The 23,947-nt window shown below is 45.6% G+C and overlaps 1 protein-coding gene across 5 annotated transcripts in view; it reads left to right on the top strand.

Moving 5' to 3' along the window:
• FoxP (forkhead box transcription factor P) overlaps nucleotides 1-23,947 on the top strand; it is a 488,938-nt gene that overhangs the window by 293,018 nt on the left and 171,973 nt on the right. For 2 of the 5 annotated variants that reach the window (XM_075873691.1, XM_075873689.1), the window contains exon 3: nucleotides 6,716-6,742. Coding sequence is in view for 4 of the 5 variants with exons in the window: in XM_075873689.1 (XP_075729804.1) it covers nucleotides 6,716-6,742 (27 nt within the window). In the remaining variant the exon portion in view is untranslated. Of the gene's footprint in view, nucleotides 1-6,715; nucleotides 6,743-15,816; nucleotides 16,209-23,947 lie in introns of those variants that run through there. The other 3 variants (XM_075873687.1, XM_075873686.1, XM_075873688.1) reach the window with 2 other exon arrangements.

The raw sequence follows: 23,947 nt of genomic DNA, 5'->3' as shown, positions 1-23,947 counted from the left end.
GGCACGCGGGGCGTAGCGAATGGCGCAATCGCAATACTGTAGCCACCCGACGTATCAGCGAATGATATTTGTCGCTCGCGCTGTGACCGTCACCTCGAACTTGACCGTCGCGAAGGACGCTGTGCCGGTCTACCCCCTCCTCGACTTTTTTTTCCAGGAAAAGGGATGGCTTCCTCTGTTTCGTGGCGCTTGGGCAGAAATGCTGCGAGTTTGCAAGCCACATGACAATTTGGAACGCTGTGCGATCGTGTCTAAGTAGTCATTTTGTACATTGTCTATCTGTTGTTGTTGGTTGCGTGCGGATATGAAAGGGAACGATCCATTGCATCATCAATTCATTCATTGATTTATTGATTAATTGGTTTGTTGAGCAACACTTTCTTTGCGCTGTTTTATTGCTGTGAGTGAGTGAGTACACCTGTGTGTGTGTATGTGTGTGTGTGTGTGTGCGCGTGTGTGCGTGCGTGCGTGCGTGCGTGCGTGCGCGCGCGCACGCGATCGGCAATACAGCTGCGAGGCAGGCAACGTGCAGATAGCGTTGTTGCGTTGTGCGAGAAAAAAAAAAAGGTTTTTCGCACGTGTTGTCTTCAGACGACCGTAGTGTGCAGCAATTCTATAGCACGTAGAAATAAGAGAAATAGCTCTTCATATTCACAGGTGTTCTCTGGTTGCACCGAATCGGCGGTGTACACTCGCTCATCCGATAAACAGTTGCGTCCGTTGAAGGTATCGAAGTACAGTACAGTGCTGCTAATAATATCTTTATTATAGAATTTCAAACCACAGAATTCCGTTAAGGTTCACCTTATTCAATATTTTACCACGCTATACAGCCATGCAAGTTCCCTTGTAATGTCCCTGTCTTTCTCCTGGCTAATTTCTGCGTCTCGCCATATACATACAGTTGACAACTCGAAGCCATGTTAGTGGCTGTGCCAGTGTTTTTAAAGCGAGAGCCTGAGACGCCTCGTCAAACGCGACATTTGACCGTCGGTGGTGACGGTGCCCCGCTGCGTCGGGAATGAGCGATTCAAAGAATGATGACGTCTCGTAAACCAGAGCTTGTGACGGCATTGCGACGTCATCTTGACGTCACTGGGACGGTCTGTATCAGTACGTCACACGACGACGTCATCCACGTGGCTCGGTCAAAGGTGGTCCGATCAAGGAGGCAATGCAAAACCTGGTGAGATGCCCCCTAATCTTGGAGGCAGTGAAAAAGCACGTTGGTTGTACTGTAAACTTTCGACGAGAGGGACAGGACCAATACACTGAGAAGAAAAACGAGGTGTCGTTCGCTTTCTAATAGTCTTAAGTGAATGCATTTGGGACCCTGTGAGTTTTTTTTTTTTTTTTCGCTGCCTATCACACATACACAGCCACTCTTACTTTCCGAAATGTTGTCATAGGTAATAAATAGCAAGTGAGAAGAATCAGCTACACGCAGAAAGCAAAAAAAAAACGCGTTGTACGGGTTAGTTGAAGTATAGTTTACTAAGAACTAGCACAATTTGAGCATGGTAGAGTGGATTTACACTTCCTGAGGTTCTCCATTCTCGGTTGTCTTTCATTCGACTTCGCTTTCTCTTCCCTTCTTCGTACATAGAAGTATCGTCCTCCAGTTTCAGTGCGGCCGCTACGGTGCATTGTAGCTTCAATGCGTACAGTTCACGGCAGACCGATGGATACGTCACGGTTAAACACACTGCCTGGCTTTAAAACAAAAGGGGATTGAGTGGCAGCGTGAGTGGCCTTTAACACGGGATTTGCCTTTGTCTGTTCTCGGGTAATTTTGTGATCGCAAAAGGGTTTGGCGAAGCGTGTCTGCTATCAGCGCCGTTTGCGTCAGCAGCATGCCAGTCACGTGTAGTCGTGCATTGCGAAACAATGCGCAATACAGTTGCTTCTTTTTATTCATGGCAGTGTTCGTGCACTGCACGCGTGAAGTTCTCGCGAAATAGAGGCAGGATATGAGGAGAAGAATACAAGCAATTCTTATAAAATGAGACAGTGATAAATAAAACAAAATTGACAGGGCAAGAACCAGAAGCTCGCTCGAAGCTTTTGGCAGAACCGTAAAAGTTTGTGGGTTGGCAGCGACAAATGCGCTCCTTGGGTGCTTCAGCGAGTTAAAGAAAGACTCGCGCGAATTTGGAATATTCTCTGGATAACTGCTCTGCTTGACAGACTGGTGACGAGAACCCTAAAAAAGTTATTGTGGTGCCTGTGAATTCGTTTAATATATCTTCAATAGCGATGCCTTGAAAATGCACTTTCTTTTTCGATATTGAGAGAGTGGCTTCGCAGGGACGTGTAAGCACAGTCTCACGTAACGGAAAGACAGCAACTCGTGACGTATCAGCAGCAGCTCTCTCAGTTGCATCACGTGATTGAGCTGACAGAAACACCGCGTATGGGCTCCTTGACTTGCCGCTGCCTTCAATGCTGCGCGCTTGTGTTGCCTTGGCACCGCCTACGTTAGCGCGTTCTCAACTCGTTTGTGCTGTATTGAAGGTGGTGGTAAGTCAAGTTCAAGTCATAGAGCGTTCCCGAATACGGAAGTACGTGTGTTTACAAAAAGTCATGAACGATTTAGCGTACTTGGTACTATGGGAGAGTGTAAAACCATCCCGTAAGCCTCACACTCGACGAAACCGTTTGACAAAAATTACGGCGGGAACGATCTCACCTACTGCTGACTACCACTGGCGCAGATGACCGACTCTCATTGAAACAGGGAAGTTTATTGCATACGAGTCAGATTGCTCCAGGTGGGTACAGCTGTCTGGTGTTGCAACATCACTTCAGTGGCATGTACAAGAGAACATAGACTTGTGGTAACTTTCAGCGCTGCAATACACTCACAAAACAACGAGAAAAGGAAACACAAAAGTCACCAAGTTTGAACAGAGTCACATTTGTTTGTGAACAAAGGCAACATTTTTTTTTTTTTGCTTTGCCGGTGACTTTTAAAACAGTAGCGAATTCAGTTAAGAATCAGTGTTTAACGCTTTAAAGTACTCTGTACTGTACTAATACTGTACTATGGGAGAGCATATAGGTATCGCATGGGCCTGTGTTTAGAAAACGTGGTTAATGATTTTGAGTACATGGTACCCAACTATTGGAGATAAATCAGCCGTCCCTCTCTCAAAAGAACATCAAAGCAAGTACTGGCCCACGCCAGTTCGACGTACGCTGTTTAAGAGAATTTTATTTCTGAAAGGAGCATACATACACGGAAGACATTCGTATGTTACATGTTTCGTTCTCAAGACATTGCTAATATATCCTAATATACATTCAAATGCACAACAGGAACTGTTTGTACCTGTAAACAGAAATTCTAACGTGCACAAAGAAAACTATGCGCAGGGGTACGTACGCTTCATGAAAAAGAACAAAAACAACGTGTGTGTTTAGAAAAAAGGTTTAACGATCTAGAGTACTTAGTACTCTACTATGGGAGAGCAGGAAGCCGTCCCCCTAAAGCATGTCAGTGACCGCTAATTAGGTACAACATACTCTCGTTTAAGAAAATGTTATTTCCAGATGTACCTCACATAACTTATCTATAGAGAAATGATATACAATGATGACCATGCGTATGTACAGTGCAAGCTGTTACGTACAGCGAAAATAACTTATTTGCGTTTGCAGTGATGTACAATGCAAAAATTGTACAACAAGGACGGGACATCCATAAACTTCGACATGCTGAAACTTATATTAACAGTAAAGGCTATGTGTGCAAACAAGGGGGTCTTTCACAATCTAAGGTGATGTTTTTGCATCCACCTGTGAGGACAATTTGCTCTCGCGCTTATGAACAATGATTCACAAAAAGGACACGTTTCTAAAGAAGAAAAGGAGAATGTAGTTTCACAAGCTCTAGCCCCCTCATAAAGTGGTTAACGATTTAGAGTACTAGGTACTCAATTATGGGAGAGCATAAAGCCGTCCAGTGGGCCTCACATTTCATGAGGAGAATTCACACTGCAGTTTCACCAACACTTTGTTTTAAAAAAAACTGGTAAACGATTTAAAGTACTTGGTAGTCTACTATGGGAGAGCACTAGGCCGTCCCGTTGCTGGTCACAGTAAACTTGAGACCTGAGAAGTACTTTATTTGTGTGTTTAGAAAAGTGGTTACCGATTTAGAGTAATTGGCACTTTACGCTACATCTTCCTAGAACATTGACTGTCTTAATTGGAGACAATCAATACGTAGCTTCCACACATCACTCCACACATCTTTCGTACATGCGAGAGCTATGTCCGTTCGTTTCTTTGACATAATTGGCCTAGATACTATTCCGCCTGAGTTTTATTAAAATACACCAAAATTGTTTTGACGGCTGCATATTATTCTTATCTGATACATTGTAATGTGTCAGCTGGAAAGGAAGCAGGTATAATCTATACTGATCAATTTTGTCAGACTACAAAATGAGAATGCTTAAGGACACGAGGGCTCTTTCGTTAAGATGCGCCTTCAGCAAAAACGAGTTTTTAGTGTAAATTTCGCGATAAGGCAGCAAACTTGGTCCACATGGTGTGGACATATCGTAGTAAAACGATAGTTACCACACTGAATAATCCTGGGGGGGGGGCATGCTCCGCAGCCCAGACCCCATCGTCCAGCGCGACATAATCAGTCAAGCCCATGCTGCTGCCGTATACCAAGGTATTCCGGCCGACAGCTAGGGGTGATGGGTCATGCCTGAAGTAATTGACTGACTTCATTTTTAATAAAGTTTTTCTCTTGCTCTTCAAACATTTCAACTATACGTTACGAAATAATGAATACAATATAACGAACAAGTGGACCATATTGCACAGCGCGTGAACTTGAGCCCATGTATTTTGTGACGTACAAAAAAGCAGAAGCTAATTTTGTGACCACAGCTTTCACTTCCGTATTAAGGCGAAAGCATTAGGCGCCCCCATGAAACGTTAATGTTAAGCGTAAACGTCGGTGGTCAGCGGCGTCAACGCGAGTGTTGCGAAAAAGTGCCATCACACTATGACGTCACCGATCGCCAAATCTGTGACTTCATCATGGTGTCAAGTAACGTGCCGTCGCATGACGACGTCATCACGTCGTCGTTCGGCCAAAGGTAATCCGATCATGGAGGCAATAAAAAAGGTAGTTGAGGGGCCGAAAGCTTTCAGTGTCTCCAATCTTTGAGGCAATGCGAAACCACGTTAAGATTCGTTAAGCGCTCAAAGCTTTCGGAGAGTGTTGGGAAAGAATCAAGTTATCGGCTTAGAACCGAAAAATGTATTTCAACTTCGTCTCATCCTATATTAGGAGAACACAAAAGAGACCCTTAAAATGTTGAGGGCGATATCGATGACAGTCTTTTTTTTTTCGCTGCACCACAATCGACAAAGTGAGCCAAAGGCAGCAAGAATGCTTGCTAAGAAATGATGAAAGCGAAAATGTCGCATCAGTGATGCGGCATATACACTAAACAGTGAAATAGACCCGTGCAAAGAAAATGTTAGCACAGCATACTCATTAGATCGAAAACAGATATGCACATTTGTTTTTATAGCTTCCCGATACATTTATGCCATGGCTGCCCATGGCAGCTACCCTCAGGGCTTCCGTGTTCTCAGTTTCATTGACAAACAAAAGGCGTATCACTCACAAATCTGGCATGTGCCACGAGCCTTGCCTCGTTGTGAAGCTACGAGCACTCAATGCATCCACTAGCAAGCGACAAATCACACACGCTCATAGAAAAAGCTTGCACCTAGAGCTTTCTGGTCCGGTACAACTGAAGACTTTGAGATGTTGTGTTGGCCTGACCCTGTAACACTGGGATATTTCTTGTGGAGCAATGACTGCAAAAAAAGTTCGCATGGACCCGTACATACTTGTCTGTTACGATTCGAATGCGAAATACATCTTTTTTTCTACTTCTTTTTCATCTAACTTAATAGCTTTCTTCATCTTACGTGGTGTCACATGGTCCCCGTGGTCGGCTCGTTCTTAACCAAACTACATGTCCTGCGATGACGTCATCACGAGATGTCACAATAGTGAGTCACCTACGACTACGACTGCTGTGCTTTTTAACGACTACGGGCCTCTGTGAACTCCTGTGACTATTGTACAGAGCCAACATCACATGCGTGCTATATAGTGCATTCATTGATTATTTTCGTCTTTTCTGTCGCGTATCATCCTGTCTCTTTATCTTTATCATACTTCCCTTTCACTTTCACTTTCGTCCACCGTAGGGTAGCCAACTGGTCTGCCATCTGTTTAACCTCCCTGGCAACGTCCTTTTGCATTCCTTCCTCCCTACTATAACATCACGTTGTGCGACGCCATAGTCACCGTATGATGATGTCACGTAGTGGCGTTTGGCATGATGATGATTTTTTGCATCAGTGGTGTCGACGCCGACGCCGCCGATGGTCAGTTTTCGCATTTGATGTGGCATTTAAAGCTTTGTCCTTAACAAGTGAACAGGGCTTTAAACTGCTCCACCCAATGTTGGGGGACGCACACTGTAACGCAGAGCATTTCTTTTCCCGCTCGTGCTTTCTTTCATTGCGTTGTTTTGTTTGTGCGCCCAGCTCTTTCGGCCCGCCAGAGCCACCCTGTAAACTAAAAGTGATGACTGACGTTTTTGTGCACGGTGACGCTAACTGTGACGTTTTCGTTTCCTCTTTCATGTTCACCCGGCTGACCCACCAGGCGCCGCTGGATTTCTGCAGCTTGGCTGTGAGTAAAAAAAAATGTATTTCCACGTGACATTCCTTATAAAACGAAGTCGTGCCAAGTAGTGTACCTTCGGGCACAATTGTCGTGTTCTATCGAGAATGAGTTAGGCTACAATTACGACACAAGTAGCTTTCGTTTATTAGATGCAGCGATGATTCGAGAGATGGCAGGGAAAGGTAAAAGAAACAATTGTTACTTTAACATAACAACAGTTATTTAGGTAAAATAAAGGAAACTGCTGGAGAGACAAAAATACGGCGTCGAACAGCCGTCCCTCATCTATCTGCCTGCCCTCGGGAGGGCGCCGTGGTCGTGGCATGGCGCAATCTTTTGAGTTCCCCCTCCCACAACGTGAGCAACACCGACGTCGCTGTCGCTTGTTCGCTGTCCAATATCTTACGAGTGCTCGTGGCCATCGGTATGTCATTGCCCATAAAAAAAGGAACGTTTTTCGCAGATAGCCATTGTAACCCCGGATGAGGGGAGGGGAGGGAGGGTGTTGACTTTTACGTATTTAGCGCTGTATTCACGTCACGAGACCACCAGAATGTCTCGCACTACTGACTATATGCGGTAATTATGATGCCGTCACGTTCAAAGAGGTTCAACAAGAATTGCTGGAGTGGAAATTCTTGCGAACGAGTGAAGCCGTGCCAACCGCAGGGTGGTGGCTGCGGTAGCCATCTTACTAGGGGCACGATGAGCTGTTGGCCCTCGGCGATTGAAAAGGAGCGTTTTCCTCGCACGCGCAGCGAGTTTAACGCGGCAACCTTTTCGGGTCAGATAGTAGTGCGTCCTTGTATTCCTAGTTTTCTTTAGAAAGCCTCGAATTGAAGGCATTTTTTTTTTCGAGGTTAAGTCACTGATACTATAGTCTCTGCAGATTACTTCTTCGGAAAGAACTATTTTTTTAACTTATAACTACGTAGCCTTTAGACTAACAAAACAAAGCCACTTGGTGTCTAAGTAGGCACCACTAGAAAATAGCATGTTTCTGAGCTCTTTGGAGGGCAAAAGCTGGCTTCACTAGTGATGGCAAAGCATAGCGGAAGCTTCCACTCCAGCAATCGTTTTTAAACCTCCTTGCTCACGTCATTGTTCGTTGGGTTTCCGTTATGGACGTACGCCACGAAGCTCCATGCATTCCATGCTTTCTTCGGTGAAATGTACGCGCTATCCTGCTGCTATTTGGTGCGATTGCTTCAGTACCATCTTGCACACTTCTGCAAGTCCAGTTCGCAGTAGTAGTGGTGCTCTTGATGGGCATATAGTTCAGTCTAGCTTTGTGATCTGTGTGCGGAGTAGCTTATATTGCAGGGAGACTGTATTTCTTAAGTACGTTAGCACCAGGATCAAACAATGTCAAGGACAGGACGAAATCTGTATGTCATTTGTCGTGGTCACGTTTTTGATTGATTGATTTGTGGGGTTTCGAGGATCGAACTGACGGCCTTAGGCTCAGTATTCATTTACTGCGGAGGACTGTTTTGAAGGTTCGGCAGCCTACAAGGTCAGATGAAGAAGGTAATGTAACAACGACGAGCGTCCTGATTCCTGCACAAGTTGACGAAAACTTTGTCCTGAAACATTTGGTCACACCGAGAGCGCATGAGACGCCGGTACGGAACGAAACGCAAGTCAAGCGATGTATGATCAATCCGGGCTCGGAATCAATCGTTGAAGCACTGCCCGAATGTAACCCCGCCCGTCGCGGAACTACCAGCGCCATTCATCAGGCCGCGGCCATCACACACATGTTACAACATTATGAATCACCACACGTGTGTCAAATCGCGGAAACAAGCGCTATTGCCAAGGCACTTTCATCACGACCGCATTGTTCCTGGCGTTGCTGACAAACGGAAATCCTCAGCACAACACGGGGAACATCGCCGCACGGCAGAGTCCAGATCGATCGAGCGATTGTAATCCGCGGGAAACGGGTAGCAACCTCGAATTCATTCGCTGAATAGCATGCCGTTGAACACCGAGCTATATCAGTAGGACATTATTTCGCAATCGTTTTAAATTTTAAAAAATCCGTGCTTGTTTTCGCATACACGGTGCAGCTGTTTATGCTTTCGACAAAACAATGCTATTTGTCGACCTGACGGTGCCGTTGCGGGCCCAAGGCCGTGGGGCAATCGACGAAAGAGAATGCAGGCCACGGCTACACGCGTAACAAATGAGTGGCGCTTATAGTCGAACTCTCTTCTCGACGTTTCTAACACTGATTGATTGATATGGGGGGTTTAACGTCCCAAAACCACCACATGATTATGAGAGACGCCGTAGTGGAGGGCTCCGCAAATTTTGACCACCTGGGGTTCTTCAACGTGCACCCAAATCTGAGCACACGGGCCTACAACATTTCCGCCTCCATCGGAAATGCAGCCGCCGAGGCCGGGATTCGAACCCGCGACCTGCATGTCAGCAGCCGAGTACCTTAGCCACTAGACCACCGCGGCAGGGCGACGTTTCTAACACTTTTGGCATCTATCTATCTATCTATCTATCTATCTATCTATCTATCTATCTATCTATCGATAGATAGATGGATAGATGGATAGATAGATAGATAGATAGATAGATAGATAGATAGATAGATAGATAGATAGATAGATAGATAGATAGATAGATAGATAGATAGATAGATAGATAGATAGATAGATTTGTAGTGGGTGACCGGCTTTAAACCATGAAATCAATATGGTAATGATAGGTTTCCTAATATACACCACAGGGAACTCTGGCGCTAGTGTCTATGGAGGAAGCAACTCACGGCGCTTCAGCGAGCATGGGAATGGTGGGTAGTACACAGATTTGTCTAATCTTCCTACTTCTGGCCTGCTTTTGGCTCCGTGTGTGATCGTGTGGCTTAGAGCTGTTTTCATATGAAACAAAAATCAGCAAATGTTCAGTGGTTGCACTTCACCCCCTTATTCTTTCAGAGTTACCATTTCGAATCGGGTCGCAAAGTTGAAAAGGGTTCGTTCTTTTCTTCAAAACAAAACCAAAACTAGCAATAAACAAAACCGCAAATGCGATTCGCCCCCCCCGCAAGTGTGAAGACTAGGCAAATCCATGTACTACCCATCATTCTCATGGTCCCTGAACGATCGCCGCGCCAGATTCCCCTCTGGTTAACTTTAGGAAACTCTATAATGGTAATCACGTGTTTTCACGCCTGATGGAAACGCATGCTTGAACCACGCCTTATCACTGCAATAATTCACGTTGTATTGTGAAGCCTCCTTACAGGACACGTCTGTTTGTAAAGCATAAAAGTTACTTTTACTGCATTTGGAAGCAGAGAAAACTATTTTCACTGCATTCGCGAGTCGATTCGTGGCTCTGTGATAGAGCACCCGCTTGCCACATGAACGACCCGGTTTCAATCCTCACTCGTACCCAGTATTTTCAATTTTTATTAGTTATTTAATTTGCATCTTTCTCGATTTTTGGTCACACACAAGATATGATTTTTTTCGCTCGCAATTAACGACGCCGACGTCGGAATTTCTGCGAAATAAGCTCTTCAACGCTTCAGCGTTGAAAGAGCGTTTCCACATGAGTGCACAGAAACAGGTGATGTCTACAGAAGGTGCACGATTGGTTTTCAGGGAAGTTTTTGTTCTTCTTTAAACTCGTCTGGGGGAGTGACATGTGGTCGACTGTATATTAGAAGGAGATGCTCAGGCGGACAAATCGCCGGTCAGGTCTCACGTCCGTCTAAAACAGCGTGTCAATAACATGCCTGCCACCCCAGTGACCACAACTTTTCAGCCTCCGAGCTACAAACAGCCGCTATTTAATTAGCTTTTTTTTTTTTCGTGGGGATGGGCTCACATGCTTAATACTGCACTACAACTGAAATGGAATCGGGAATCTCCGAGAACAGCTTTAAAATTATATATCTTGTCTCCCCCCCCCCCCCCCCCACCGGTCGCACGTGCATGTCGCGCGCGAAGTCACTGCATCAATCAGGCTGACAAACAGCATCCGCAAGCAAACAAGCAAACAAATGCGACCGCCACATTGACGGCTATGAAGACCACCCACGGAGTCGAGACCTCGGGCTGCCCCGCTGGCATCGCAGTCGTGTTCGAGTTTTCGGGCAAGAGCGAGAACAAAAGAACCCGCCGTCCTGCGTAAACAGATCAATCAACGACTCGCAAAACAATTACGTTTGGCTAAGCAAGGACGTCAAACTAGCATCTTTGTCGCTCTTTCCGCTCGCTGAAGCCTCGCTTTTTCTGTTTCTCTTTGTTTAGGTTAACCCTTTTCTCGTTTTTCACTTCGATCTGCTTTGTAGTCAGGCTTGTACGAATAGGAATAGTTAAAGGGCGAAGGCCTTAAAATTTCTATATGGATGAATATGTGTCCCTTTGCTTTGTGAACATGCTGCCTCAAAAATTTTTGTGAATGCATGCTGTATTAAGGAACTGACAGGGGTTAGAACATTGGTATCGGCTGGGTTTCAAATTTTTGCGCGGCCTCACCACTTTTGTCCCTCACAGGGAGGGGAAGGTGCAGCCCGTCGTTTTGACTGGTTTACACCAATCGACGAGCTGCGGGCTACTTCAAGTCGCGATATGATTATGACCACTATATGACTGTGAGAGACGCCGTAGTGGAGCGCTTCGGAGTGGAGGGCTCCGAAAAGCCCTGTGTTCCACCATAATGTATGAGGCACAGAATAGCAAGGTGGACAAGCCACTCAGCTGCACGGTGCTGGGAGAGTCTGACGTCATCTCTACGGTTTACACTGATGCTCGCATTTGATCGACCGCGGCTGCGAATAAGTAAACAATGCTTCGCAGGAACGCCTACGAAGCAGTGCCGGCGCTGCACTTTCAATGGGACGCTCATCCACCGAAAGGCTGTTAAAGTCATGCCTCAAACTGTGCTCACGACTTGACTCGCCCTCACCAGCTGAGGGAAGAGAAAGAAAGGAAAAGACACGGATGTCAGTCGAGCTTATGGTTTGCTGCCCGGCACTGACGGAGGAATGACCTCGCAGAAAAAGTATATTGGAGTTGGGTACGATATTAAGCAATATCCTAGATTAAGAGCGAAAAAAATATTTTTAAGCGCGAGGAAAATTTGATGGAGAATGTTTATACGCTATGTGCGTTAATATTTTTGTAGTTCCTACGTAATTTCCTTGCTGGCAGTAGTCTCTATATTTGTTGCGCTAACTTACAGTCTAAAGTAAAATGTTGGAGGCCTACAGGAATAATTGCTTACCTGTAAACAAACAAAAAAAAACGGCTCTCGGCTTGCGCTAATGGCGCTAGGCCGCAGCTAATGGTGGTGTTAATGTTCAATTTAGCTAAATTTTGCTAGTGATGCCAAGCTTTGGCTCAAATTCATGTACAGTTGTCGGAACACTGTCACCACTCTCCTCCGCGCCTATCTTGGGTACAGTACTCAGGTATTCATTGTGATATGTGGGGTTTAACATCCCAAAACCACCTTATGATTATGAGAGATGCCGTAGTGGATGGCTCCGGAAATTTCGACCACCTGAGGTTCTTTAACGTGCGCCCAAATCTGAGCACACGGGCCTACAACATTTCCGCCTTCGTCGGAAATGCAGCCGCCGCAGCCGGGATTCGATCCCGCGACCTGCGGGTCAGCAGCCGAGTATCTTAGCCACTAGACCACCGCGGCGGGGCAGTCCCATACCTTCGTCGTTCATTTACGTAATGTAATACCAAATTTGTTATATATGAAGCTAGCGAAGCGGCCGTGAGCGCATCATGAGTGTGGCATGTAGCCACGTTGTTACATGACGCGCATGTATTGATTATCATGTTTGGACGTGTCATTTACCTTCGTCGTCTATTCATGTCACGTGATACCAAATTTGGTATATGTAAAGCTAGCTAAACGGCTGTGCACACATCATGAGCGTGGCATGTTGTCATGTTGTAGAATGACACGTATCTCACGATTATCATGTTTGCATCAATCACATACCTTCCTTATTCATTCCCGTCCCGTAATAACAAATTTGGTATGTGTGAAGCTAGCGAAACAACTGCGAGCGCATAATGAGCGTGGCGGGTAGTCTTGAGTCATGACTTACATGACATGCGTGTCATGATTTCCATGTTAGGGTCTGTCGCTTGTGTCATTTCATACCATACCAGTTTTGCAACATGTCCTGTGAGCGGAACCACCGCAAGGGCAGCATGACCATGAAATGTAAATCACGACATTCATGACATACGTGCCATAATTTTCATGTTATGGCTAGTCAGTTATGCTCGTAATACACTCATGTTATGCCATAAAATTTTGGTATTTATCCCATCAATGAAACGGCCAAGAGAGCTAAAGGTCGTAGGTGGCTAGATAGATAGATGCGCTCAAAATCGCCGAAGTTCGCTAAGAAATGCTTCGCCTTTTGAAAACACACCATTTCCCGCTCAAGGGGACCATGATGCTATGAAAAGCTGCACGGGGTGTTAATACCGCGTGAGATGGGGCCGGCGATCAACGGCTACGCACAACGTGGACGCGCTCTGTCAGATGGAAACGTGGAACATGTATCCACGGGGAGCGTAGGAGAGGATAGCGAGAGATAAGTGGTTGCACATGCGCAGTGGACGTGTGAACGCGGCACTGCTGAAGAGGCGTTTCGTTGCCTACGCCACATTGACACACATACAGAATATCTAAGTGTTGTTATGGTGCCTGAGATATGCGCAATGATTGCTTTTTTGTTGACAATCGCACAAGTATGAACGCTGAAACTTGGGCAATATTTATGAGCGCTGCGGATGGGGTCGGCCATATAAGGCATCGCTTGGTGCCGTTTGGGGTATCGTTACATTGTATGAACAGACGAATGTACAAATGGACAGACAGACAGGCAGACAGACCAAAAGTTTTGCGTCTAAGGCTCCTAAGAAAGACTATCGTCTTTCAGAGAAGTTAGAGACATAGCGTCAACGCCCGGAACATTAAAATCTTGCCGGCGACCCCGCTCAAGAGAAGGGGAAAACGGGAAGGAGGAGGAAGCAACAAAAAGGGAGAAGGCAGGGAGGTTAACTAGAAAGACATCCGGTTGGCTACCCCACACTGGGGGATTAGAGAAGGGCACAAGAAAGACGAGAAACGGGAAAGTGTTCTTGCTCTTTCAACGAACACATGCAACATTAATGCTTGGAGATATTGAGGAACGCCATCTACCCATAGTGGCCTTCCATGTTTAGTGGTGTGCAACTCATGTTGAATAGTTGAATGGCCCGTGTAACGCTAACACTCCACCCTCCAAGTTTACTGCCCTGCTCCTTCATCGTTGAATTCCGTGTTGTATGTAGCTTCTTCCACGATTAGAATGTGTTAGAATAGGGGACCCAAGACAGTAGATAACCAAGCTCCGTCGGGTAGGCTGCTGTTGCGTTCAGAGGAGCAGCACAGTTTGAGAACTGGGTCAAACGCAGCCGGTGTTAGATCAGACGCACGGAGAGGCGCAAGCTGCGAAATTCAAATTATGCGACGCGCAGGCTATACTGCGTCTTGGACAATGTTCCCTCTGCATGGTTTTGCTGGTGACCCAAGGCGTCTTGGAGTCCCACGCTAGTTTACGATTTTGGGGCCTTGGGACGACGCAAGCCCGATAGCTGATGAGCGCCTTGGGTTCTGCGCATTAGCCCTGGCCGCTCGCAAATTTATTGGGTCCCGAAGCTCCTTGGGGCCCCAATACTCGAACTCTGTTGACTGTGATGGGACTGTCACACTATTACTCTGCTTGGCTCAGGGGATCTAAAAGGTGGAGGCCTTCAGCTGGTGAAAACAGCAACCGCTGTTCAACACGTTGAAACAGCAATTCTTCAAAAAGGTTGACGCAAAAAAAAAAAAAGTGTTGCCTGCTGCACAACTGAGTGGGACGTATTGGACGACGTGACTACAAAATCCTCAATAGGTGTCAGATTAATGATGAATAATCGTAAAATGTGCAACGTAAAGAAGGTTCTTGAGCTGCAAGATGGCAAACGGAGACATGAAATCAAAAAGAATTGATAACAGCTGACGCCGATACACAGCTATACGTAATCGTTTATTTATCATCCCTTTTCGGTTCGCTGAATATGAAGCCGTGAGCATACGCCGCCGCTAATTTCATCTCTGGTTTCGCGGTCAGCTGGCTATTCTACGGAGGGAGATTGATATGCGTGCACGTGTCGACAAGGAAGGTGGCTCCCGTGCATCAAAAATGCGAATGCGAGCGGAGAGAGAGAGAGACGCCTAGTTGGGCGAGGAGGTGTTACGAGTGGCATGTGCCGAGAAAGCTGGAAACAATGAAAAAAAAAACGCAGCGAACTGTAGAGGGAGCGCATATAGTAAAACGCCTGACTAGTGAGAAGACGCGGAGCGCTTCATCATTGTCAGTTGTTCTCATTGCTTGCCATTATTTAGGCCAGGCTGTGCGTGAAAAAAGGCAAAGCTGCACACAGTCAGCGCTTATAGCTCGATTTTCTTTGTGTTCTTCTTATTCGACGACGCATTGTTGCAAAAGAGAAGGAGCCGGGGGAGAGAGGAGGCGGCGACGAGGCTTGCGTTTCGCCCGCTCGCTGCTGTTACTGCTTCGGCGGCGGAGAGGGAGATAAACGCCGGGAGCCGACGCCAAGCGAAGAGCGAACGGGCGCTGCTGCATTGGATACTCCGCGCTGACGGGAGAGGGGAGCGACGTTTCCACGATAAGATAAGGAAAATTGACGCCTCTCTCTTTCCCAAGTCGTACGTTTCTCTCATTCTCGCTAGCGGCTTCTGTTTCTTTTGTCAAGAGAAAGCTACGGTTGAAGAAGGAGAAAAGGGATTCGTTTTGCGTCGTGAAGCCCGATTAGCAGAATACGTGTGCTACCTTTTTTTTTTCTGCGTGTGTGAGATTGCGTAATCTCTTATCAGCTCCTCCCGTGTAGCGATACCGAGGGCGCCACATTCACTCTTGTTCGCAAACCTACTCGATTCTTCAAAGCTTCAACTGAGAAAGAAGGAAAGAGAGAAAGGAAGGAAAAGCGGCGGCTTGTGATAGCCTGTTCACCGGAACTTGTTTTTCTTTGTTCGGCTTCCTCGCGTGAACACACGCCACTCTTCGCGGGGCAGACCCCCTCCTCCTCCGCCAACTTCGATATCGTTCCGTGCGCGCGTCCGAGCGATGAATCGCGATTGAGAAAAGATGCACGGTGCCGGCATCGAAGAGTTTGTGAGACCATCCACGAGTCCAACGACAGGTGGACACCACCACATTCGCCGCTACGCGCCGGTCCCGTGGATTTTGATGTGTAATAGTGCGGGCAACGGTGCTGCGGAGGGTTGCGGCAGTGTGGCTACCACGCACCTGCTCGAGGTGCATTCCAAGTGCAACACTGGGGCGGTGCAGGAGCAGCTGCAACAACCACCGTTGCCGCCACCGCCGCCTCTGCCTACTGGCGTGATGAAGTGGGTCAAAGTGAGTGATCTCTCCCAACTTTTTTCTCTTTTTATACCCCTCGCTCTCTTACAGCATGTTACGTAGCTTTTTACGTAATTACTTGGTATGATCGTCGGTTCTAGCTTGATTCCGAGAGCGCAGACTTTAGTGACTTTAGGGCTACTTGATTCGCTACATTCAACGAAGCCATAGCGTTGAAACCACGGGTACTAAGTAAGAGGAAGCTTTTCGCACGTCAGGTACTCTTGTATGGCCTCTACGTCATCAGCGCTATTGCTGCCAATGCAGCTAAATGTTTTCGCATGAGACTTACTTCAAGTGTGAACGTACCAGGTAGTTGTCACGTGGCAATCGATAAAATGAAATGATCCCAGCGTGGATTTAAGGGTTTTTACGACGACGTAGGCAACAACGTACTTCCTATAATGTATAATTTTAATCGCTTCTTCTTTTTTTGTGGAGCACTTTCGTGATGATGATGATGATGATGATATGTGAGGTTTAACGTCTCAAAACCACCATATGATTATGGGAGACGCCGTAGTGGAGGGCTCTGGAAATTTCGACCACCTGGGGTTCTTTAACGTGCGCCCAAATCTGAACACACAGGCCTACAACATCTCCGCCTCCATCGGGAATGGAGCCGCCACAGCCGGGATTCGATCCCGCGACCTGCGGGTTAGCAGCCGAGTACCTTAGCCACTAGACCACCACGGCGGAGAAGGGAGCACTTTCGTGCATATCGCAAAAAAAGTTTCTTATAGCGCACCCATTACATAGCTTCATCATTGCTTCAATGGCGTGAGATGCCAATGATACACGTCACTGCCTACACTATATACGCTTTAATTTGCTTACTTCACCGTGCTATTTATGTGTGCACTAATGAGGCAGTAATATATCACGATAAAGCGGACGAGACCGATACCAAACATTTACATTATTGTCCCAGGCATAAATCAATCGATCAATCAATGGATATTGGCAACAGTTTAATAAAAAAACGGGCCCGGGCATCTACTACATTTGTCTGAGATTGAGAGCATCGACTGCGCTGCGCAACGTATGCAAAAAAAGAAACGCAAGTGGCGCTTTGTTAGATTGTGGATTAGGCATTGCTAGAATTCAAACACAGTTTTGGTATTCCCGATAACTGTACGCTTGTTCGATACTCCCGTCGAGCAACACCAGGAGGCTTTAGCTCGTGCACGACGTTTGGAGAGGCCTTACTGCCAAAGCTGTCGCGTTGGAAAAGGAGGTTGAAGTGGTCCACTACTTGCGATTTTGTCACGGTACTCGACATTACGGCTCATGTTGTCTATAGTGTTAATACGGCGTGACAAACCTGCTAACGGCGTTGACCTTACGTAGCTGAAATAAATCGGTGTCCACATTACGGGGGTGGTTTTCAGCCAGAAACTCCTACAGCAGCTAACAAACTTTCACTAAGGGGCGCAATGATTGAAAGATTGAAAGTGGACGATTCGGAAGACTAATCTGGTTGCTTCTTGGGCTGTTTCTAGTCCTTAACTAGTTGATGCAGGCCCCACGCAGCTTCTGGGCTCTTGCTAGGTATTAGTTATATGATGCTAGATTGTTCCTACGTTGGTTCTTGGTGACCAGAGGTTCGAGTCGAACCACAGACAGCCAAGAGGCGACACCGTTGTTAAAACTCCAGAGACAAAAACTCGCACTGAAACCAAGCGTTCGCATGTCTCGTAGATCTATGAACGAATCGTCATTGGCGTAGGCCTCGTTCCTCAGCTTCGGGGTAATCGTGCAGCCACCGTTGCCTTTGCCATTCCCTAGTGTTCTCCTGTTGTGACTATAATCGGGTTCTTCGGCTTGCCGCCGTCTCTTCGCAGCCATTCATTGGAATAAGTGGTGCCCTCTTCATTTTTAGTCGATCAGTAGTGGGTAGTAGGATTTGCCCAATTGCTGTGGTACATGCCCGTTAAGGTGATGATATATAGTTTTTCTACGATCGACTCACTGAAAATGATGTGTAAAAGAGCTTCGTCATCGTTGAATCCTTTAAAGTATTCATGAGGCCACAAGCAGTAGAAGGAAGACGCTGACTTGCCGAGCTAGGTCACCTTAGATTGCAACCCAGATGGTTATTGTAATGCGCTTGCTGGTGCACAGCTAGGACGAGATCAGGATGAGCGCTTACTTTCAAATTTGGCATAGCCTTTCCTTTATAAGGTACAGTCTAGCCAATCTCCCTTGCGAGTATGAGCAAGGTTCTTTTAGGCGACAACACAAAACTGAAACTTGACGCCCCTCTTATCATGTGCCGCCTCTTGTCCTTGTCACGCTCATGCTTAAGAGAGAGAGAAAATAAACTTTTATTGTCGAATGTATATACAGGGAGCCTTTGTTGGCTGGGTTCCTCAGTCCGGGGCTCCATTGCCTTGCGCGACCCTGAGAGCCCGCTGTAGCAGCTGCTGCAGTTTCTGCCGGCGTAAGCTGAGCAGTGCACACTGCCAAGAGAAATGGCTGGAGTCGGGGACGGGAAGAACACCCTGTTGAGCAGAGAAGTCCCACGTGGAGTGGTACACTGTCGGTAAAGATCCACAGAAAGGGCAGTAGGAGGGGTACAGAGTTGTATGAAAAGCAATTTAGCATGTAGAGGCAAGGAAATGAACTGGTCTGCAGTTTCCGCCAAGCGACAGCATCGGCTCTGTTAATGGCGCGCGAGTGGGTTTGTCACGTGTTTTTTTTTTATTTCTTGGGCATTTGCAATTAGTAGAAAAACACTAACACCTAACAGATATAAAGTTCAGAACTGTCTAATCGGACGTTTTGCGAACTGATCTACAACTTTCTCATTGAAAATTTTGATCTATCCTCGTTTCTTAAAAAGTCAGTTAATTAAACAATACTTGAGAACTCATTGATGATTGATTTGATTGATTTGTGTGGTTTAACGTCCCCCAACCACGCTATGATTATGAGAGACGCCGTAGTGGAGGGCTCCGGAAATTCCGACCACCTGGGGTTCTTTAATGTGCACCCAAGTCTGAGCACACGGGCATATTTGAGAACACAAAAATAGTCTGACTAAATCCAGGCAACGGTGAGTAACGTGCATTTGGTCGCATCATAGTTACGTGTTCCGGCATACTTTTAAACGCTGGCTAAAGTTACGTGGGACACCCTGTATATCGATAACTTACCCCTACACCTATCTTGCGGCATCGGGACGTTCGCATATGACTGCGTGGTTTATCATACCATTAACAATCATACAGGCATAGAATCATTGCAACAAAACCTTAGCGACGTGCATTCCTGGTGCTCCCGGTAGCGAAAGACGCTTACACCGAAAAAAAATTCAAACATAAGTCATTTACCCGCAGTCGTAACCCCATTCTATCTTCATACACAATAGCCAACAGCCCCAATGAAACAGTCGGATCATTCAAATACTAACCCCCGTATTCACAAACGCTCCTCGACTCGACTTTCACCCTTCAGTTGACAGAGTTGAGCACTGCGCCAATACTCGATTGAAAATGACGCTGCGCTACTTAAGAATCGCAGCAGACTATCACTGATATGCAGTGACTTGCCGTACCTAGAGATGGCGCTCCCATCGGCTTTCTCAAGTGAAGGCGAAGCGTTAAGTGAAGGGAGGTTCTAGAATACGGGGGTAAGGCGTCCTCAGGCGTCCTCATTTCATTTAACCTTCACTGGCGCGCCCATATCAACACTGTACTCTCGTCGGAAAACCAATAACTCGGTTTTTTGAGGTGCCACTTACGTCACGCAGCACATGACGTGAGACTATATACAAGCGTGCGTATCACTAATCTGGCCTAAAGTTGAATATGCTTCGCCAATATGGGACGCATGTCATAAATACCTCGTCAATGCTCTTGAATTTTCCAAATCGCACAGCGAGGTACCTTCATTCATCTTACTCATATGACGTCAGCATATCTGCACTAAAAGAAAAATCTTAGCTACAGTCACTCTTGCACCGTTGATGCAGGTTTATATTTAATCTTGTATTTAATCACTTTTTCCGGGTTGGTAGCGAACATTCTATTTAATCTAAGGGTTGTTGGCATTGTAGATATGAACACAAAGAGAAAGAAAGAAAAAAAGAAAGAGAGAAAGAAAGGAAGAAAGAGAGAAAGAAAGGAAGAGAAAAAAGAAAGACTAAGAGAAATGGCGCCCGTTGTAAGCTAATGCATTTCCGGATGTAGAACTACGAGAAGACTCGGGCAGCATCTCCATTCTGTTCTGTTCAGTTCTGTTCGGTTCTATTCGCTACTGTTTTGTTATGTTCCGTTCCGATTTTTTCTGCTCTGTTGTGTTTTGTTCTGCTCTGTGCTGTTATATATCTTGTCCTGTCCTGTTCTGTACTGCTTTGTTTTGTATTGTTCTGTTTTGTTTTCTTTTGTCCTGCCCTGTAGCCCTCTGCTCTGTTTTTTTTTTTTTCAGATTCAGATTGTTTATCTCAGCATTGATTATGAAACGAATTCTAGGACAGGAGCACAAAATAAACTGATATTAAAGCGGCTTGACAAAGGCCCCTGCACCTACAGAATTGGGTTGCAGACAACACACGCACACGCACACACACACACACACACACACACACACACACACACACACACACACACACACACACACACACACACACAAAACTGCAACTGTTGTATATACATTATCTATGAAAAGCATTATAAATATAACACTGACATGCATTTTCTAAACTTACAGTGCAAACATTTTTTTTTCTTTTTTACATAGAAGGCGCGCTTTTTCATGAACAGTACACAGCTTATCTGAACACAATCGTAAACACATGTAGTGTGGGGAAGCCATACAGATTTACAGCCGTATAAGGACATGTACTATGACTTTCTCACACAGCCAAAATAAAATACGTACCTTATTTAAGAAACAAGCAAGAAAAGCAAACATATAAATGTCATACAATTACTCACATATAACCCCACGGCTAAGAAAATACTGCCTTAACAATGGACGTGAATCGGCAATAAGATTAATGTTTTCCGCCTCAAGATTACTAGGCAGTACTGATATACGGTATGGTAGCTGGTCTTTTCCAAGACTGGTTCGCCAAAAGAGGGACAGCCCATGTTTCTCACTCTCGAATGTCATAATTCAGGTGATGTGGTTTGCCTCAGTTACAAAAATGAATAAATCCAGAGTGGCCTCATTTTAAGCTTTATTTATACTTCATCTCGAGGTTAAATTCATTATTGCAACGAAATGGGAGAACATTACACTGAACAAATAAGGGACTTGCATTGTTGTCATAAGGAACACATGCACGCAACACGCCGCAATGCTATTTGTGTAGCATAAATAACGTCCTAATATTTTTCTGGGACATTGTTCTTAATACTAAACTAAAAACAATAATTAGCACGGAAGATAAATATTACATGTCATACTCGGCTGTGTTTTGTTCTGTTCTGCTTCGTTCTGTACTGTTTTGTTCTGTTTTGTCCAGGCAGAACAAAAAACAGAAAAGAGCCGTGTCCTGCCCCCCTTTTTTTTTTCTGGTTCCATCCTGTTCTGCTCTAGCTCTCTATCTGGTTTGTTGTGGGGAGATCAAGGTTTAGACCACCACCGATGGTCCATATCTAAGTTCTGCCACAAGAAAAAAATGGCCACTCAAAATTCAAAGGGAACAAGTAGAACATATAAAAAACTGAAACAAATAAAGGAAATTACGTAGTATTGTGGTAGTAAAGTTTTCGTTGCTTCTTCATTTGACAAACGCCGTAGCTGAAATGGTTAAAGCATCGGTCGCTTAATCCGTAGGTTGCGGGTTCGATTCCTATTCACGGTGAGTTGTCTTTCCGTACACTTTATTTATTTAAATTTTTATCGCAATACTACATTACACTTCAAGAAACACGTCCCCTATTAGTTCCTTGACTAGATTATCTGCTGGTTTTTATTAAGGTTGTGTGAAACAACGAAACGAATCCTCAAAAAACCTGTTCCCGTATACATGAGAATAACGATGATAATAGCTTCAGGGATTTTACACTCCAAAAACACGATATGATTATGAGGGGCATCGTGGTGGACGGCTGTGGAAATTTCGATCAGGGTTTTTAACGTGAACTTCAAACCTATATAGGTACAGGGACCTCGATTCTCCGTCGAAAATGTGGCAGCCGCGGCCAAGACACGATTCCTTAATTCATCATCATCATTATAACCATCATCATCAGCCTGACTACGCCCACTGTGCAGGGCGAAGGCCTCTCCCATATTCGGCCAATCAACCCTGTCCTGTGTTTTCTGCAGCCGCGTTATGCCTAAAAACTTTTTAATCCCATCTGCCCACCTGATTTTCTGTCTCCCCCTATAAAAATAGGTTTGGGGTGGAGCACATTCGGCAAGCATTCTCAAATCAATAATGGTAGCCTACCACTGTCTCTCAAGAAGAACGTGTATAACAGTTGCATCTTACCGCTACCTATCTACGGAGCAGACAGCTGGAGGCCTAGAAAAATAGTTAAAATAAATTGAGGATGATGCAGCGAGCAATGTGGAGAATTTCATAGAACAAGCGGGGGGAAGAGGGGGGGGGGGGTAAAGATGTCATGGTTGAAATGAAGAAGAGATGGACATGGGCCGTGCATGTAGCGCGTAGGTAAGATAACCAGTGGTCATTAAGGGTAACCAACTGGCTTCCAAGAGAAGGCAAATGCGGGAGGGAGAAGCAGATAATTAGGCGGGCCTTCAATCATGATAACGTAAAATTCCATGTGTTGCCCGGGCCGAAAAAGGAGTTATAAAATGTGACCAGCTGCGAATTTTTCCAACTGTATACATTTTATATTTTCGTGGCATGGCTTTCGGACCCCGTCCTGTTACGTGCGTCTGGTATCCTTTCGGAAGCAGGCGAGTTCTGAACAAACTTGTTACAGTCTCTCGATCCTCCTCGGCGATATAGTCACCAGAAGCACATCTTATTACAGCGCGTGGCGGCATTTGTCCGATTCGAGACACGTTCGAAGTGCTTCGAAATGCTAGTAAAGAGGTGTGGCTTTTCAAATAAATACAATTTTAAAATTGGGACGAGACATACTCTGTAATACCTGACCGTCGCTAGTAAAGTTAGGTGAAGCGTTGCGCACTTGGACAACTAGTTTATATCTTGTGGAGAATCTATGTAGAGAGGGAGATTTGTTGCATTAGTGTTCAGGTGAGACGAGATTGAGATAACTGTAAGTCGTCCCTACCTGTTTTCTTCGCAAAGAAAAAAAAACTTCAAGAGACTGTGTAGGATATTTCCATGCGATTCGTTGCGAAATGCAGGGTCAATGATGACATACTTTGACGTATTCATCTCTGCACTCTCAATTAGGGCATTGAAGCTGATACAATGTCACATAATTGCTTTTTTTGTCTAAGGACCAGGTCCTCCACTACGGCATTCCTTGGCAAAAAAAAAAAAAACACGCAATTATGTAACATTTTGTCACCTCAACTGCCCCTATCTGAAGCTCGTTGGCACTTGGTGCAGTTTACCACGATTCCCTGGGACCAACATGCTTGAAAATTTCTGGTCTACTAGTTATGAATCTGATCCTGAGATCGCCGAATCAAATCCCGGCCATGGTGACTGCTTTTTGATGGATTGATGCTATTGTGCTGGGGCTCCGTGCGCTTAGATTTAGGTGCGCGTTAAGGGACAGCGGATGATCTGAAATATCTGGAGGAATACACTACAGAATTTTGAATAATCACGTCAT

Source organism: Rhipicephalus microplus, chromosome 9 (genome assembly GCF_043290135.1).
Source record: "Rhipicephalus microplus isolate Deutch F79 chromosome 9, USDA_Rmic, whole genome shotgun sequence".
Classification (NCBI taxonomy): domain Eukaryota; kingdom Metazoa; phylum Arthropoda; class Arachnida; order Ixodida; family Ixodidae; genus Rhipicephalus; species Rhipicephalus microplus.
Note: the sequence above shows the minus strand (reverse complement) of the source record. Positions and strands in the feature narration are given on the sequence as shown.